At 42.0% G+C, this 16,928-nt stretch overlaps 2 protein-coding genes across 3 annotated transcripts; both read left to right on the forward strand.

Moving 5' to 3' along the window:
• Positions 1-661: 661 nt before the first annotated feature.
• On the forward strand, positions 662-4,757 carry cd248b (CD248 molecule, endosialin b). Its single transcript, XM_086309123.1, has 2 exons — positions 662-1,680; positions 2,823-4,757. Exons 1-2 carry the CDS (start codon positions 1,248-1,250, stop codon positions 4,547-4,549), a joined length of 2,160 nt encoding a protein of 719 aa, XP_086165249.1. The 5' UTR covers positions 662-1,247; the 3' UTR covers positions 4,550-4,757.
• A 283-nt stretch (positions 4,758-5,040) lies between these two features.
• On the forward strand, positions 5,041-16,877 carry dpp3 (dipeptidyl-peptidase 3). 2 transcript variants are annotated; one of them, XM_086309124.1, is made up of 19 exons: positions 5,041-5,203; positions 8,197-8,346; positions 8,505-8,649; positions 8,768-8,857; positions 9,081-9,218; positions 9,492-9,566; positions 9,697-9,787; positions 9,880-10,010; positions 10,784-10,914; positions 11,147-11,205; positions 11,831-12,025; positions 12,138-12,250; positions 12,351-12,443; positions 12,594-12,656; positions 12,775-12,899; positions 13,522-13,642; positions 13,885-14,064; positions 14,468-14,630; positions 15,606-16,877. In XM_086309124.1, the coding sequence occupies exons 1-19, from the start codon at positions 5,043-5,045 to the stop codon at positions 15,746-15,748; spliced, it is 2,367 nt and encodes a 788-aa protein (XP_086165250.1). In that variant the 5' UTR covers positions 5,041-5,042; the 3' UTR covers positions 15,749-16,877. The 2 variants fall into 2 exon arrangements, with proteins under 2 accessions (XP_086165250.1, XP_086165251.1); XM_086309125.1 differs by lacking the exon at positions 5,041-5,203 and adding an exon at positions 5,336-5,495 and having other exon boundaries at positions 15,606-16,873.
• The last annotated feature ends 51 nt before the right edge of the window (positions 16,878-16,928 follow it).

Here is a 16,928-nt window from a genome sequence, read left to right on the forward strand (position 1 = left end):
ACACAAGGACACCTACTCATTCTCTTAAACATCTGTGCACATTCAAAGTTATTTTATAACAGCAATGAACCCAACAAACAGTCCAACAGGTAGACCTCTGTTCCACACTCAAATGTTTCCATTGGACTGTAAAGTCTTCCAGCTGGTATGGACTTGGTAGAAAGACGGGGGAAAGACAGGAGGGAGGGAAATGGAAGAAAATGAGAAAAGAGTAAAAAAGAAAATAGAAGCGAAGAGAGAAATGAAAAAGATGATGACAGACTGAGAGGAAGAAAATCTGGCAGGTGGGGGAAAGAGTCAGAAGAAGAGGGACAAATTCTGCATCTCACAATGCTGGAGACACTTTCCATCCTGTGGATGCAGTGCAGGGCTTAAAGGCTGTGTGAGACTGCATACGTGTGTCCAAAGCCATTGGCAAGATGGGGGACAGAATGGTGCCGTATGGTTTTCATAACACACTCTGAGGGTTTTCAATACCAACCCTGCTCCCCACCTCCCAAGCCCCACTAACCCATCATCCCCTCAACTATTCCCTCATAGTCTCACATACTTTACCAGCCCCCTCTGCTTTTTCCTCTACGTAGCCTCTCCGCCTTTACACCCCAACCCCCCACCCCCATCTTTCTCTTCTCCTAAGGTTCTCTCAGAACTTTGCAGAGGCTTGAAAGCCTGAGCAGGATCAGATGCAGTGCAGGATTTCTGTCCCAGAAATTCACCTAAATTCATACAAGGATCAACTTTATCTATTTTGGACTTAGCTCAAGGATAGATGGACCCATTCAATCATTTTTTTTAAATTCTGGACTCTACTGGTAACTCACTGGACTGTTTTTTGGACTCTACTGGACTAAATTGGACATTCTGGGGTTAATTCTATCGGACTTTCAGTTCAATCTATTTTGTAGTAAGCTCTTATAAAATCTGAGGCAGCAGGATTGGCAGTTTGAATGGATTTATTTTACACTGCAGTTCCTTAATTTTTGAAGAATCTGCCCATCCCAGATAAAATAAGGCAAAGAAAAATAGCTTCAAATAGCTCCTTTAGACCAAATTATGTATTTATTTCTTTTAAAAAAAGTTAAGTCTGGAGTGGAAAGCGGTAATTTGTAAAACTAACAATAGAAGCTCAGTTTGGCTCAGGTGAGTTTCAATAACAGGGCAGAAAAGAAACCAGCTGCATTACTGGAGTATTTATTTTGACAGTAAGGTTGGCTGTCTCATTTAGATGTTGGTGTAGTTTAAACTTCATGTCTTGGAGGATGCAAACAATCATCAGAAGCAGCAGCAGTTGCAGCAGGATGAGTCTTCTGTGCGTGCTGTGGCTGCTGACGGTCTGTCTGGCTCCTGGAAGCCGAGCTCAGAGGCTGAGGGAAGCAGAGAGGGAGAAGCCAGCAGAGAAAGTTCCGCTTATGGAGAGCGATGGAGTCTGTTACCAAGAAGGATGTTACGCTGTCTTCCTCCAGAAGAAGACGTTCAGGGAGGCTGGGCGCAGCTGCCGGGAGCGCGGAGGGACCTTGGCGACGATTTATAACCAAGAAGCTGCGGCTGTCGTCCACGAGCTGCTGTCAGCCATCGAGACACAGGGATCTGAGTCAAAGCTTTACCTCTGGATTGGGTTGCACAGACCTCCACGTCAGTGTTCATCCACCCGACCGCTCAGAGGATTCGTCTGGGTCACAGGCAAAGTCTCATCTTTTTTGAAATTTGAGCTTTCGCTCTTTATAACATTGACATCCATTCACCATTTTAATAGTGTTTGAATAGACTTTGATGTTGATATGTTTAGGGTTTTTTTTAATTATAACCTACAGGTGTCACGCTATATGTTCCTCTATAATCTCTCTGTCAGACTTTGATACCTCGGCCAGTCTGGCTGGACGGTATTTAGATGAACTACTTTTGTTTCACAGACACAGCTGGTGCAGTAGACAATGTGGAATCCATTTTTTTGACCTCACTGCTACCCCTCAGTCTGATTTAGTCATTATGGAAACCTCACCCACTTAAAAAACAAACGCTTTTTATCATCACTCAAAGTGTCTGCTTTGTTCTTCTGTTGCAAATCAAATCCAAAGAGAAATGCAACCGTTTTTATTATTCTTCAGTCATAATTTAAAGGACAAAGCCATGTTTGCTCTCTTTTCCATATAGTGGTAACTAGATACTAAGACTTCACCCCCGTTAAGGTAACTGCAGATGCAGACTTTTCTGCCTAGTTTGTTGCAAACAGTTTATTTACTGTGGAGGAACTGGCCATGAATGTTGTAAATGTACATATGTGTGCACTCAGATGTTTCCATATGATACAGTTAACCTTGGATTCAGTGTTTACGGTTGTGCTAGGTTGTACCACTGCAGCACATTCCTGAGAGAGTAAACAAACTCCTTAAATATATATTGCAGGCATTTCTGCAGCCTGCTTGTTAACAGAACAGCTTAGAGGCAAACCTCCCCATCATTTTGTTGGGCCCACCCCCCACCTCCACTCTTGTGGGGGGTAGAATACAACATTATTTTGCTGTGGCGTTGTTGTTTTTTTAAGTGCCTGTGAGTCAGACTTTGTTTTGACTTTGGCGACTCCTAGGGGCAAATTTAAAACACACAAACACACACACATATACACATTTGAATGCAATTAATGACTGCACAGAACATTTTCCAAATATGACAATATCAGCACATGTAGACTGTAAATATGGGATCTTTATTTATGATAAAGGTCATCCTTTAAATGTGTCAAGTAGCTCTCAAAACTCAAATACACAGTAAACTTGCATATTTTATTTTATTTTTTTAATCTTTGTCTTTGTGTTTTACAACAGGAGACCAGAATGTCCAGTTCACCGACTGGCTCAAAGAATACTCCCCATCAACTTGTGGAGTCTATCGCTGCGTTTCCATGATTGTTCACACATCTGAGAGCGGGCGTGAGAGCGAAGAAAACTTCCAGTGGCTTGACGGCTCCTGCTCGGTTCCACTGAATGGCTATGTTTGCCAGTACAACTACAAAGGCATGTGCCCACCTCTTGAAGATGAGGGTAGAGGTCCACCTGTTTACACCACCCCATTTTACCTTGTCAGCAGTCTGCTGACTCATGTGCCATTTGGGTCTGTGGCCACCGTGCAATGCCCTGCAGACGGCGCAAATCCGGATCCTACTGAGATGACCGCTCTGTGCATCCAGAGAGACGACGAAACAGTGGGCTGGTCCACCGATTCTCCACTTTGTCCACCCATTGAGGAACCACAGAGCCAAGACTGGTGTAGCAAGAACCACGGATGTGAGCAGCACTGCCAGAACACAGACACAGATTACTACTGTTACTGCTCTGAGGGCTTCACAGTAGATAAGGATGGATACAGCTGCAAGCCTGACACGCTGAGCCAAACCAACCCACCTGAGCTATCTGACTCTGCAGGTCCCACCGACTTGCCTCACATCAACCCGGCCTGTGTGGAGATGGGGTGTGAGTATAACTGCATGGAGACCCAACGGGGTCTTCGGTGCACATGCCCCCCAGGCTATCAAATGGCTCCAGATGGCCGCAGGTGTTCCGATGTAGATGAATGTCAGCAAGGACCGTGTCCCCAGCTCTGTGTCAACATCCCAGGTACCTTCCACTGCACCTGCCTTTCAGGGTATCAGCCAGACGACGAGGGCGAGTGTGTGGATGTGGATGAATGCCTCGATGATGGCAGCTGTGAGGGTGTGTGTGAAAACACAGTGGGGTCCTTCAGGTGCGTGTGTGGTGCTGGCTATGAGGTGGGCAGCGAAGGAGAGTGTGTAGATATAGATGAGTGTGCAAGGGGGTCGTCCTGCCAACAGCACTGTCTCAACCTCATCGGAGATTACGAGTGTTTCTGCGACAATGGCTACGACCTGCAGTTAGACAGACACACCTGCCAGCCTTCGCTTGAAGACGAAGAGTATTCTACTCTGACCCCCGACCCGGGTAACTCTGTTCATGTAGCCATCTTTGACCATGATATTCCCTGGTCCTCTTCATTCACTCCTGACCCAAACTTTGAAGTTGACACCAACTTTGATGCTGACTGGGTGACAGAGGCCCCTGAAGGACTTCCCCCCGATGGGTCTCACAGGTCAGGAAATCACCTAAACCAGTGGGACACCCTGTCACCCAGGGGATATCAGACATCCCCGTCCCCGACGCAAAAAGGCAACATAGACAATGAAATTAATAATGGCGTGGATGCTGATGCAGGAAGTAGAGACTCTGGTCCAGGTGTGGCAGAGGACACTGCAAATGGTTCAAATTCAGAGGAAGCTAACATGGATGGTGCAGAAGAAGCTAGCGTCAAAGCTACGGTAGAAGCAGAGTCTGCTGAAGGTCAACGGAAGCACGACAAGAGCTGGCTGCTCGTGGCCCTCCTGGTGCCCCTGTGTGTGTTCCTGGTAGTAATGCTAGCTCTGGGGATTGTTTACTGCACCAGCTGTGCTGTGGACAAGAGCCTTCGCTTTTCAGACTGCTATCGCTGGATACTCCCCACAACACCTCCTGAGAGGAGGGAAGTGAAAACCCAAGCATGAAACCAAAAATAATCAAACACGCACGGATGTCCTTAAAATGCAAATGTCTGTTAAGATTTGTCTAAAACTGCTATCCACTCATCAAGAAAACTTTTCATTTTTGTCCTCTTGCACAGCTTTTGTAAATAATGTAGTCTGCCATCATTTTTTGTTTTGTTTTGTTTTTGTTTGTTTGTTTTTTTAGAATTCAATAAAAACCTTTAAAACTGAAAAAACTTTGTGTGCTTTGTGTTGGTTTAAATGAAGATGAAAGGAAAGAATGTGTGGTTGTGGTTTTATAGCTCTGTGTGCTAAGCAGCTGAAAGACTGCTGATTTTTCCTAAGCCAAATTTTCAATATCAGGGCCAGAAATGAGGAGGAGGAGATGGTGTAGGGCTGTCAGGAAGGGCAGGAGGCGCTGTTGAGTGATAGCCCAACGAGTTTGTAGGATTCTGACCCTTCGATGTTCCGGTTGTGCGACTGAATAACTCATGTTTAGCAGCATTAAGGGAGAATGTATCAGGGACGAACAATGTTCAAAATTTTTCGTGCTTGTAAAATGAGACCGACGAGGATGGGATTCGAACCCACGCGTGCAGAGCACAATGGATTAGCAGTCCATCGCCTTAACCACTCGGCCACCTCGTCATGTGCTCTACCTTTTCGAAGACTTTGGTACATATACACACTTATCTGACTGCTATAGTCTCTGTTTCTTGTTAGCATTTCCTGAACCTTCCTGCTGTGGTTAACGGCGGTGTTCTTCGAACTTAATCTTATTCAAATTCACAATGTGAAACGCGTTAAAAAGCTCGGCATAGCTGCTCAGTGATTGGCTAAAGTTTCCATCGGCCACGATATACAACCTCTGATTGGCTGAGGGCTGATTCTCTCGTTGAATGAATATAGGAAGTGTGCAGCGTGAGACTGCAATTTGACATTCGCTCAGCGCTATAACGGAATCAAGGTAACGAGTTTTTGAGTTGACTTTTACCTTTATTTATATTTATCTCACTTGTGTATCAGTTAGCAGACAGTCATACCGATTAATGACTTGCACATTTTGTGATTAATTATTTTGTTTACAGAAGTCGCCGAGTCTTTATTAAATGCAGCCGTCTTAGCATGCACTCAGGAAGCTAACGTTATTCAGTTAGCTGTAGCCTCTGTATTCATACTTAATTCAGACACGTACTATCGTTGTGTTGGTGATAGTAGATTGCTGATTTTAAAAGAGACACAATCAGGATTTATTTTCGTGTGTAGACTCTTCATATCAGTTACTGTAGTTTTTTGGGGGGGAAAGTGAAACGGAAAATAAAACAGGCTCGAGTAATATTAACTGATTTTGAATCTGTGCCACGGTCCTGCAAGTCAAGGTTCACTGGACGATCAGCGCCTGTTGTCACAAAAGCTTCTCTCTTTACTGCTTCTCCGAAATATATTTATATGAAATATAACCACACTTCAATTCATGTAATTCCAGTTTCTTTGTACGCTTGTGCTTACAATGTCAATAAAGCTTATCTTATCTTAATTTACTTGCCACTGCACTATGCTCTATTTTAACCACTACAGCTCCCAATTGAAGTATATTAAAAAAAAATATGTAAACAGGGCAATCTATTAAAGAATTAGTGTTAATTTCTAAGAATCATTAAAAACTTATTTGGGAACTAAAATCATTAGGTGAAGTCCTTTTGTGTTTTATTGCAAACTGAAAATCTGAGTATATTAGGGTACCAAGAGAGCAACTATAGTACTAGATAAGAATTCAGGAGTGGCAGACAAGAATGTGAGGGTGGTGAAGGACATGAGGTAAGTGAGGTGTGGTAGGGGTGACAGATGATTTTAAGGTGGGGGTAGAATTACATCAGAGATCTGAGCCCTTTCTTATTTGCAGCATTGATGGACAGGCTGACAGATGAGATCAGATGGGAGTCTCCAGCTTTGGGGGCTGCAGTGAGAATATAGAGCAGGTGGAAGTATGTTCTGGAGACAAGAGTAATGAAAGTCTTTGAAGCAAGACAAGAATACATGTGTGTGTGAATAAGAAGGAAGCACTTTTAACAGTGAAGATGCATGAAGTAGAGGCAGTAAAGATGTTAAAGGGACGAACTGTGCACAAGCGGGGTCAAGAAGCAAGTGCAGGCAGGGTTGAGCTTGGAGTGGTGGAGATGAGTGCCTGGAATAATTTGTGACAAAAGGATAGCAGCAAAACTGAAAGGGAAGATGTGCAAGAGTGAGACCTGGTATGTTTTTTTTTTTTGTTGTTTTTTTTAAGCCTGTCCGGTCTGGCAGCTTTTGCAATTACATTTATGATCTAAATATACTGTTGTGACAAACATGTTTGCTTGAGGAGCTCTGTAGACTCTCTATAGCAGGGTTGGGGAACTCCAGGCCTCAAGGGCCTGTGTCGTGCTGTGTTAGATAGGACCCTGGGTCAACACACCTGAGTCAAATGATTAGTTCATTACCAGGCCTCTGGAGAACTTCAAGACATGTTGAGGAGGTAATTTAGCCATTTAAATCAGCTGTGTTGGATCAAGGCCTGGAGTTCCCCCACCCCGGCTCTATAGGCTGCTTGTTCATTTTTCTTCTTCCTTTATCTATTTATTAATTATTATTATTAATACTATTATTTTTCACAGCAGTTCCAAAATATATCAATGTCAGAGCTAACAGGTAGGGGAAAAGACGGAAAGAAAAAAGAGAGGGGGAGAAAATAAGAGAACTAAAGAGGTGACAGAGCACATGTAGAAAAGCACAGTGGGTTGCTCAAATGTGCACGCGTGTCATGATAATGTACTTGATAATGATGGCAAGAAACTGCAATAACGCAACCAACAAGCCAAAGAGAAGTTTTTGGGGGCCTGAAGACCCAAGGCTACAGATCTCAATGGCAACCATGTGCCCTCTGCATTGAAAGAGAAACGTTCGGTGTATGTGTTGGTGTGTGAGCGTATGATGTGTAAAAAGAGGAGTATGAGTGAAAATCAGATGGATATTAAAATGGAAGGGGACACACAGACATCAGTTTTACATAAAGACACACACCCATCCCCTTTGTCTCCCCCCCTTTCCACACCTATCCACCACCCCACCCTCACCTCTCAGGATGGATAAGTTCAGAAATGAGCTAACAGTCACCAGTTAGGAGACAAAGTTAGAGAGACAAGGCTGAGATGTTTTGGACATGCGCAGAGGAGGGATAGTGGATATAATGGACAAAGGATGTTGAATATGGAGCTGCAAAGGGAGGAGAAAAAGAAGACAACAACAGAAGAAGTAAAAGGATTGGTGTGGTAGAGGAGGATGCTAGATATTAGGTGAGATGACCTGGTGACCCCTAAAGGGACCAACCAAAAGAGGAAGGACAAGAAGCTGGCAAACCCAACTCTTAAAAAGACTCTTAAAATAATTATACATAGAAGTCATTCTAGTATCTGTAGGACTGTTGCAAGTAAATATCAGTGTGTTTGTATCGTACACAAGCTGTTCTACACTGCATGTCCTGCCTGACAGAGACAGGTGTGCAAATACCCACGGTTTAAACAAAAAAAAAAAGAAGAAAGTTGTAGGTTCTAACTTGAAGCACCACTTATCTTGCTGTCCCACATTTCCTCCTAACATGTTCCCCACTTTCCTTTCCTGCTATTTTAATACAGCACGAGTGTAACGTTCAGACTCAAGATGGTGGACTCCCAGTACTACCTCCCAAATGACATTGGAATCTCCGCACTCGACTGCAGCGAGGCCTTTCGTTTGCTTTCACCTCAGGAGAAGATGTACGCCCACTACCTGTCACGCGCATCTTGGTATGTTACTAATGCAAAAATGTGAGAATGTCAACACTCTGAAATTACATGTTTCACCTTCTTGAAACAACAAAAGACTTCAGGTTATTTAAAATTTGCCGTCCTGCTGGTTTTAAAAATAACAAATGTAAATACATCTGTTTGAACGTTTGTCTTAGGTATGGCGGTCTGGTAGTACTGCTGCAGACGTCCCCCGAGTCTGCAAACATCTTTGTCTTGCTGCAGAGAATCTTCAGGAAGCAGACGCCTGCACAGCTGGAACAGGTCGCCACAGCAGCTGGGCTCAGCTCTGAGGAGTATCAGGTACACGGCCTCGCCGTCTCTCTGCCGTTTCATTTCTTTCTAAAACAAGCTTTCATCCACAAACGGCTGCAGCCATATAAAAATGTTTCTTCGATGTTTTCTCGTTTATGATATTCAGGCCTTTCTGGTGTATGCAGCAGGTCTGTATGCAAACATGGGCAACTACAAGTCTTTTGGAGACACAAAGTTCATCCCAAATCTGCCTAAGGTAAAACAGGCCTGCAGTAAGAGTTGTCAATCTAGTTTAGATACTTTTTAACCAGATTATAGGTTGAGGACAACTGTAAAAGCAGCTTCGTAGAGTGTAAACACGAAGCTAACAAAATGTAACTTTAGAAACCTGAAAGATATCAGTGGTGTTCAGAACAAGTGTGCCTGATATAGTGTAATCTGATGTGTTTATCTGTCTGCATCTGTGGCATGTACACTAGGACAAGCTGAAAGCGCTGGTTTGGGCCAGCCAGGCCTTTCAGGAGCAGCCGGCTGAGATGGAGGCTCTGTGGGACAGCTGCTCCTGTCTCCTCTACTCGCTGGAAAACCGACAGAAACAGCTGGGGCTGGGCGACAAGGTGGGATCTTTTAATCATTTAAAGCCAAGTGCAGGCTGGCTGGTTAACAATTTTGATTAAATAGCCAGTGGTTTTCATAGATGGGAGAAATGTGACAAATGGTTTTGGCCTCAGCTGCAAAAGTTTCGTTCTCTTTGGTTTTATTTTGACTTCTTCTTCTTTCCCCCCCTTAATTCTGAGATTTTATCTGCTTTTTAGGAAAGCAGTAAATATGCTTGTTCCCTGTGAGAGGATGCATGGCTCATTGACTCAATTTGTTTTTGTTTGCTTCAGGGAATTACCACCTATTTCTCAGGAAACTGCTGCCTGGAGGATGCTGAGCTGGCTCAGAAGTTCCTCGACTCAAAAGTAAGCAAATTCACATCTAAAATAAATATTTTATTGTTTCTTTTATCTCTTTTAATCTCCTTCTTATGATAAATGTGTTTTTAATCTGCCTTTGAGTCTTACTCAGTTTATTCTTGTCGCTTGTTTCTAGAAACTGTCTGCCTACAACACGCGTCTGTTTAAGAAGGAAGACGGAGGGAAAGCCTGCTATGAGGTCCGCTTGGCTTCAGCTGTGCAAAAAGGTCAAACTGCAGTTAAAAAAGCCAAAACAAAATGGCATGCAAAAAGTATTTCAATATATATTAATGAAAATAAATAAATAATTGGTTCACAGACTGCGCAGTGGATGGGGAGTGCGAGTCCTGCTGTGGCAGCTTCAGCTTTGAAGACAAAGAGTTCACTGTGAAGAGGGGAGACTATAGCCGTGTCATGGAAAAAGTCTGCTATTATCTTGAAAAAGCACAGGTGAGACGGCTAAGAATGCAGTGGAGCTTACATGAATACCAGTTTTATCATTTAAATCTAAAACATAAAGTTGGGTTAGTAAAATATCAGTAATTGTCTTTACGAGAAGATTGAGTGAACCAAAAAATGTTTCTGTCAGAGTTCTAGTTACAAAATAAGTTTTGTTTCGTTCATCATCATCATCATCATTTATTTATATAGCACTTTAAAAACACACCTGGTAAACCAAAGTGTTGTACAATACAAATATAAATATAGTAATAAAATAGCAGAAACCAGACGTAGCAATAAAATTAATAAAAATGTCAGTTACCCACAGAGTTAAAAGCCAGGGAATAAAAATAGGTTTTTAATAAGGACTTAAAAACTGGCACTGATGTAGTTGTCTAATATGGAGAGGAAGATTATTCCAAAGCATCGGCGCTGCAACAGAGAACGCTCTGTCTCCTCTAAGTTTCAGCCGTGACTTTGGGACCGAAAGCAACAACTGCTCAGCTGACCGAAGGGAACGAATGGGGACGTGGGGCTTCATTAGTCAGACAAATAAACAGGTGCCAGACCATTTAGAGATTTAAAAACCAATAAAAGGACTTTAAAACGGATCCTAAATTCAATTAGAAGCCACTGTAGAGAGGCCAAAATCGGAGTGATGTGGTCAAATTTCCTTCTGCCAGTTAAAGGTTGTACCGCAGCATTTTGCACTAGTTGCAAGTGTGACAAAGTGCCCTGCCCAACCCCTGTTAAAAGAGAATTTGTTTGTGAATGTCTTGCAGGCCTATGCTGCCAATGAGAACCAGAGGAAGATGCTTGAAGAGTACACACGCAGCTTCACCTTAGGCTCCATTGACGCACATAAAGAGGGTTCGCGCTACTGGATTAAAGACAAGGGGCCAATTGTGGAGAGGTGAGTCCACTAATCAGCAGCACAGTACGTTTATGAGATCCCGATGAATTTTAGAGAGGGACTATTTTAGCACCGTTTAAATTCTGCTGCTCAGTGAAATTGATTTATTATATTTCCTGCCTATTTACTTCCCCTTAAAACTCATTCTGACCTTTGCACTGTGAATGAATACTGCTCTTCACTCTATTCCTTATTATCCCTTCATTTCCTCCCCGGTCTTGCTTCCTCTCAGTTATATAGGTTTCATCGAGAGCTACAGAGACCCATTTGGCTCCAGAGGAGAGTTTGAAGGTAAGTGCCAAGCTGATGAAGAAGAGCGATACTGTCATGACTATTGCTGTGCAAGCTGTGATCTTATGGGTCTCTTCGGGTTTTATTTCCTGCTGGTTGGCTGAGCTTACTTAAGTAGATGGACTTAGCATCTCCCCTGGATACATTTCTGTGTTTTGCCCCATTAGTAATTGCAGCCTGTGGTCTTTAAATGAACACGCATTGTAAAGGACGTTGTTTAGTACTACTGTTGAAATGCTGGATCTAATTTGGGCAACATATGTCCAAGTGTCCATGAATCCTTATCAGTGTGAGACTGATAAGGATTTTTTTTTCTCTCCCAACCTACTCTTGGCTCTGTGTGATGTCAGTGAGAGTGGCGATCCCTTATATGGTTATTTCAGGCACATGCCGATCAGCAAAAATTTGTGTTAAAGGGAGGGGGAAGGGAGCTAAAAAAGCTTGTTTGAAACGGTGGAAAATCTGAGTGTGTGCACCAAGGGACGGATGAATAACAATTTAAGCTGTGAGTCATGCAAAACTACTCCAGTAGAGTCGAAAAATAAAAATACAGACCTGGAAATGAGCATTAAAAAATTACGTGGTGGATTTGATTTCCTAAGTTTATTGCGTCATGCTGTTTTAGGTTTTGTGGCCGTTGTGAACAAGGCGATGAGTGAGCGTTTCGCCAAACTGGTGAGTTCAGCAGAAGTCTTGCTTCCTGAGTTGCCTTGGCCGCAGGAGTTTGAGAAGGATACGTTCCTTAAACCGGACTTCACCTCACTGGACGTTCTCACCTTCGCTGGGAGTGGAATACCAGCTGGCATCAACATCCCCAACTGTACGTGCGCAGAAATCTCTGACACTGTCAAACAGCTGAGTCCAGCTTGATTACAGCATTGAGCTTGTTTGTTTGTTTGTTTTTGTTTGTTTGTTTGTTTGTTTGTATATAGACGATGACATCAGACAGACAGAGGGCTTTAAAAACGTGTCGCTTGGTAACGTGCTGGCTGTAGCCTATGCAACGCAAAAGGAAAAACTGACCTTCCTGGAGGAGGGTGACAAGGTATTTTACACATTTTTCTGATTCTCTTAAACACCATCTCTGTTTTCCATTCACACACCTGTGTAATAATACATTCTCCTGATCCTTCTGTTTTCTCCAGGATTTGTTTATCAAATGGAAGGGCCCGTCGTTCGAAGTGCAGGTTGGACTTCACGAGCTTCTGGGTCACGGGAGCGGAAAGCTGTTTGTCCAGGTCTGTTTACTTCCTGTGGTGTGTTAAGAGCAGCAGATATAGCCCGTTCCTCTTTGTAAAATGTTTCATTTAATGATTTTTTTTTTTCTGGACAATTTAAAAAAATCAGTGAATAAATCTAGTTTGTGTGTCCTCAATCTCCATCCATAGGATGACATGGGCAAGTTTAACTTTGACCAAAGTAAGGTGATCAACCCAGAGACCGGTGAACCGGTGAGTTTGTTTTTGTGTGCACCTTTCTGTTTGGTTTTAAAATCTAATGGCCATTTTCATGCTTTAGTTTTCAGTTGCTGAATAAAAGAGAGACTTAATGTGTGAACATGCGTTTCAGGTGTCCAGCTGGTATCGGGGCAGCGAGACCTGGGACAGTAAGTTCTCCACGATTGCTTCTTCTTATGAAGAATGCCGCGCTGAGTGTGTCGGACTCTATTTGTGCCTCAACAAACAAGTGCTCAGGTATGTCCTGCACACTGTATCTTGTAATAAATATGTATTATATATGTTAAACTAACTTACACATCCCACCTTAACCAAAAAGTTTTCTTATTGGCATCTACAGGTAACAATCACTCCCAGCAGTGAAATTCTTAGGCTCAGCATCTCCTCAATATTTCATGTAGAGAAGCAAATATTGCACATAAAGTAAAAATAAAAAGGAGATCAAATAAACTGTATAAATAAGAAAATAAAAGTCACATTTGGATTCAAAAGTCTCCCTCAAATTTCCATAAACTGACAGATTTTTGCAGCTGGAAAAATATTTGTGGGATCCAAGAATCTTTTGGGAACAAAAACAAAGGCTTTCAATCTATTTAAATATGTAATGAATATTAAAAAAAACAAACTCCAGAGCCAAGTGAAATAGTGCCCACTTTATTTGGATGTTTGGAAACTTTAAGCAGCTCTTCAGTCCACTTTTACAGTTATTTTTCAGTCTTACTCCAGTTTTTGGACATGGATGGTTTTTTTTGTTAAATATATAAAAGTGGGTTGGAGGTAGTGGTCATTATGTATGTCCAAGAGTGTGGCTGATTCTCTGTGGGGTCGGTGCGTTTACATCCATGTGTTTCTCTGCCAGTATTTTTGGCCATGAGGGTCAGGATGCAGATGATGTGGTGTACATAAACTGGCTCAGCATGGTGAGAGCGGGACTGCTGGGCCTGGAGTTCTACACACCTGAGAGCAAGCGCTGGAGACAGGTAATGTGTCTGCTCACTGAGCAGTTTTCCTCTTACTAGTGGCCTCTTTTCACTTCTTCTTCAAAGTTGCAAAGTATTAGCTGAACAGTTTCTACAATCAAGCATACAGAACGTTGACTATGTGTTTCTTACAGCCTCAGCTCGATACGTCTGTGTCATTTTTATAAATAAGTTGATGGTAAATTTCAGTTTGTTTGTTAGACAGTACGTCAACTATATGTGGCGTTATGTGTTTGTGTCAGGCTCACATGCAGGCTCGATTCGTCATCCTACGCGTGCTGCTGGAGGCTGGAGAGGGCCTGGTGGGCCTGGAGGAAGTAACGGGAGAAGATGGCAAGCCCGATGCACAAATTACACTGGACCGAAGCAAGATCCCCACCGTGGGCAAGAACGCCATCCATAGGTTCCTTTGTAAACTGCAGGTAATCAATACTTCTCCAATCAATGGATGCAAAATAGAATAATTCACTAGAATCGATTTGACAGCTACATGCACCACTAAATTAAGCAGCAACAATTTTGATTAGCAGTTGAGTGTTTTATGTTTAAAAAAATATATATTAAAACTTAATTGGGTGCACCATGGCAAATGTGAATTTGTGTATTATTTACTTTTGCAGTAACTTATAGTTAGGATTTTAGTTTGAGGGTTGAACAAAACAATGAAATGAGTCAAGCTTTTGTAACCTGTTTTGCAACTAGATTGATCCAAACTTTCCACCTAAGTTTACTCTAAGCCATCATCTAAGCTTTATTGTCGTCTTTCTGTTGATTTCATTCAGTATGCTGTTAAGCTGAATCCACAGTTTGTAAACTGATTTGTAGGTCTTTAAGTCGACGGCAGACGTGGAAGGAGGCAGGGCTTTCTATGACAAGTACTCCACTGTAAGCGACACTGGCGCTCACAACTTTTTGCGCCTGCGCGAGACGGTGCTGCTGAGGAAGGAGGCTCGCAAGATGTTTGTTCAAGCCAACACAAGAATCAGCGGTATGGAAATGACTCTGTTTTAACAGGGTGCTGTCTGATTTATTTATTTATGTTTGATAACCGGTCTAGCTGTTTTCACTTCTATAAAACTATTCATAAGCATGTGATGATTAGGGTTGGGATCGGGGGAAACGAAACGACAATTTGCATGGTAAGGTGTCAATTTTAAAACACTATTGGAATACTGCAAACAAGAGGGCTCAGAATGTGATTCTTTTGGACATTCTGTTACCAATTGCAACTGATCGCAAGGCAATTGCACAGGTTGGCTGATAGAAGGAAGTGTTCTGCAAACATTCGCAGTCTGACTTGGACTGATTTATCAGACACAGGTTGAATACATTTGGCAGCTTATCTCCCCTTTCAATTACAGACTGATAGATGGTCTTATGGTGACAGAGTCAATCTCATTTTGCAGCAAAAAACTTGTGATATAAACTTATCTGGTTGGATAAAACATATTGACTTGATTGAGTTCAATGTCTACATTATTTTCAGTTGAAAAAAGGAGAAATCATAATGTATGTGATTTTACAGATCCTAAAATGTTAAATCTGATTAATATAGTGTTGTGAGGTAATGAATGGAAAGGATGATTACGCTTCTCTATATCCAAGTTTTATTTGGAAGCTTCCAAAAATACCTTTTTGGAGTTTGCTTAAAGACTACGTGTCAAATCTGTAATGGCACTGCTTCATCCTCGCATAGAAATATTAACAATTGTACAAATATACCTCTCTGACCTGTCTTATGGTCGGAGGGTAAGATGGCGGCGCCATTGCGTGCAATAGGTCGGCAGCCTTATGAAATGTCCCCTTGTGGGACTAATAAAGGTATATCAAATCAAATGGCATTAAAAATATATTAACTGTTCAACTTGTTGTGACAGACAACAGTTATACAAGCATACAAACAAGTGAATTAGCTCTGTTCTGCCAGAGTTAATCATTCAGTCTGTGTGTGTTTGATTTCCAGGGGATAGTGTTGAGCTGGTGGAATACGAAGGCAGCGCAGCAGGTTTGATTCGTTCCTTTACCGAGCGCTTCCAAGACGATGCAGAGCAGCTGGAGTCCGGCCTGCTGGAGCTGAGCAAACAAGACGCTCCCTGCTGGTGTTGATATGTGGAGGGAGGGAGAATCTGCTTTGCAATTTCCAAAAAGTACCAACAGAAATCAGATTTTTCTTCTTTTTTTCTTTCTTTGCAACTGTATGCAATAGCAGAATGATTCTTTCTTACATCCAATAAAGCCATAGAACCAGAGCAGCCACAACTTTTCAAGCACCAACTGATTCTTAAGCACTCTGGTTCCGTGTCACGTCTGTTTCTGATGACAATTGTCAGACACGGTGTGAGTGAGATGATTATTAATAGCTCATCACTCTTGCAGATGTCTTTGGCAAACACTTTTCTAATGAAGTAAGAACTAAACCAATGTAACCCTGACACTTAAAAACAGTTAAAGCATTGAAAAGATGCTTTTACAAATCTTTATGGTAACTCAAAGTGATTGAAGTGAATACTTTTTTACAGTCAACTCATGGCTACAGATTTTACAGTCTTCACAGCTGGTCCTTTTTAGTTTTATGCCCATTTCGGTGTTAATGACTTGAGAGGTTTAGGACTGTTAACTAGCTCCAGTGACAACTTAATGTTGACTGTAAGGCAAAGTAATACTTCATGGGGTTTTTTTTGCCCAGTTTGGTATTAAGGCATATTGGATTAGTGTTATTCCTCTTTCTGGTGAGTTGGACTAGTAAGTATTTTTGATGTTGAATCTGAACAAATAAAAAAAAAAAATCAATTTGATAAGATCTGGGTGGTATTTTTTCTTTCCTTCCAGAATCATAGCAGGTTTCATTTTCATAAACTCACTTTTACTACACGTTAACAATAAAGAGTCACCCTGAAGAAACTACTGGCATTCTGAAGTAATCCCAGGGATTAGTAATTAAAAGGCAGTTTAAGCTGTTTGCTCGTTAGATGCTTTTGTACCATCGCCCTGTTTGTCGGATGTATCAGGAGTAGGGGTGGGTTTTAATAATCAATTCATTGATTAAAATCAATTCTGGCTTGGATAACGTGATATCATTCATTAAAATCCTGAATCGATTTTTTTATATAAATGTATTTTGCCCAAAATTCCAGAATCTCAGGTGAAACCTCACAAAATTTCAACCACCACCAAACATCTAAAACAGTAAATGAGAGCAGGTACACGGCTTCTGTACAAAGACGTAAACACAAAGCGCGGACCTACGGTGGCTGGGAAGTGCAAAGCGCAACAAATTAAAAAACGG

This window comes from Aulonocara sp. 'chitande type north' Nkhata Bay, linkage group LG10 (assembly GCF_057382095.1).
Source record: "Aulonocara sp. 'chitande type north' Nkhata Bay isolate Kocher_YH1m ecotype deep benthic linkage group LG10, A_spYH_male_GT1.1, whole genome shotgun sequence".
NCBI lineage: Eukaryota > Metazoa > Chordata > Actinopteri > Cichliformes > Cichlidae > Aulonocara > Aulonocara sp. 'chitande type north' Nkhata Bay.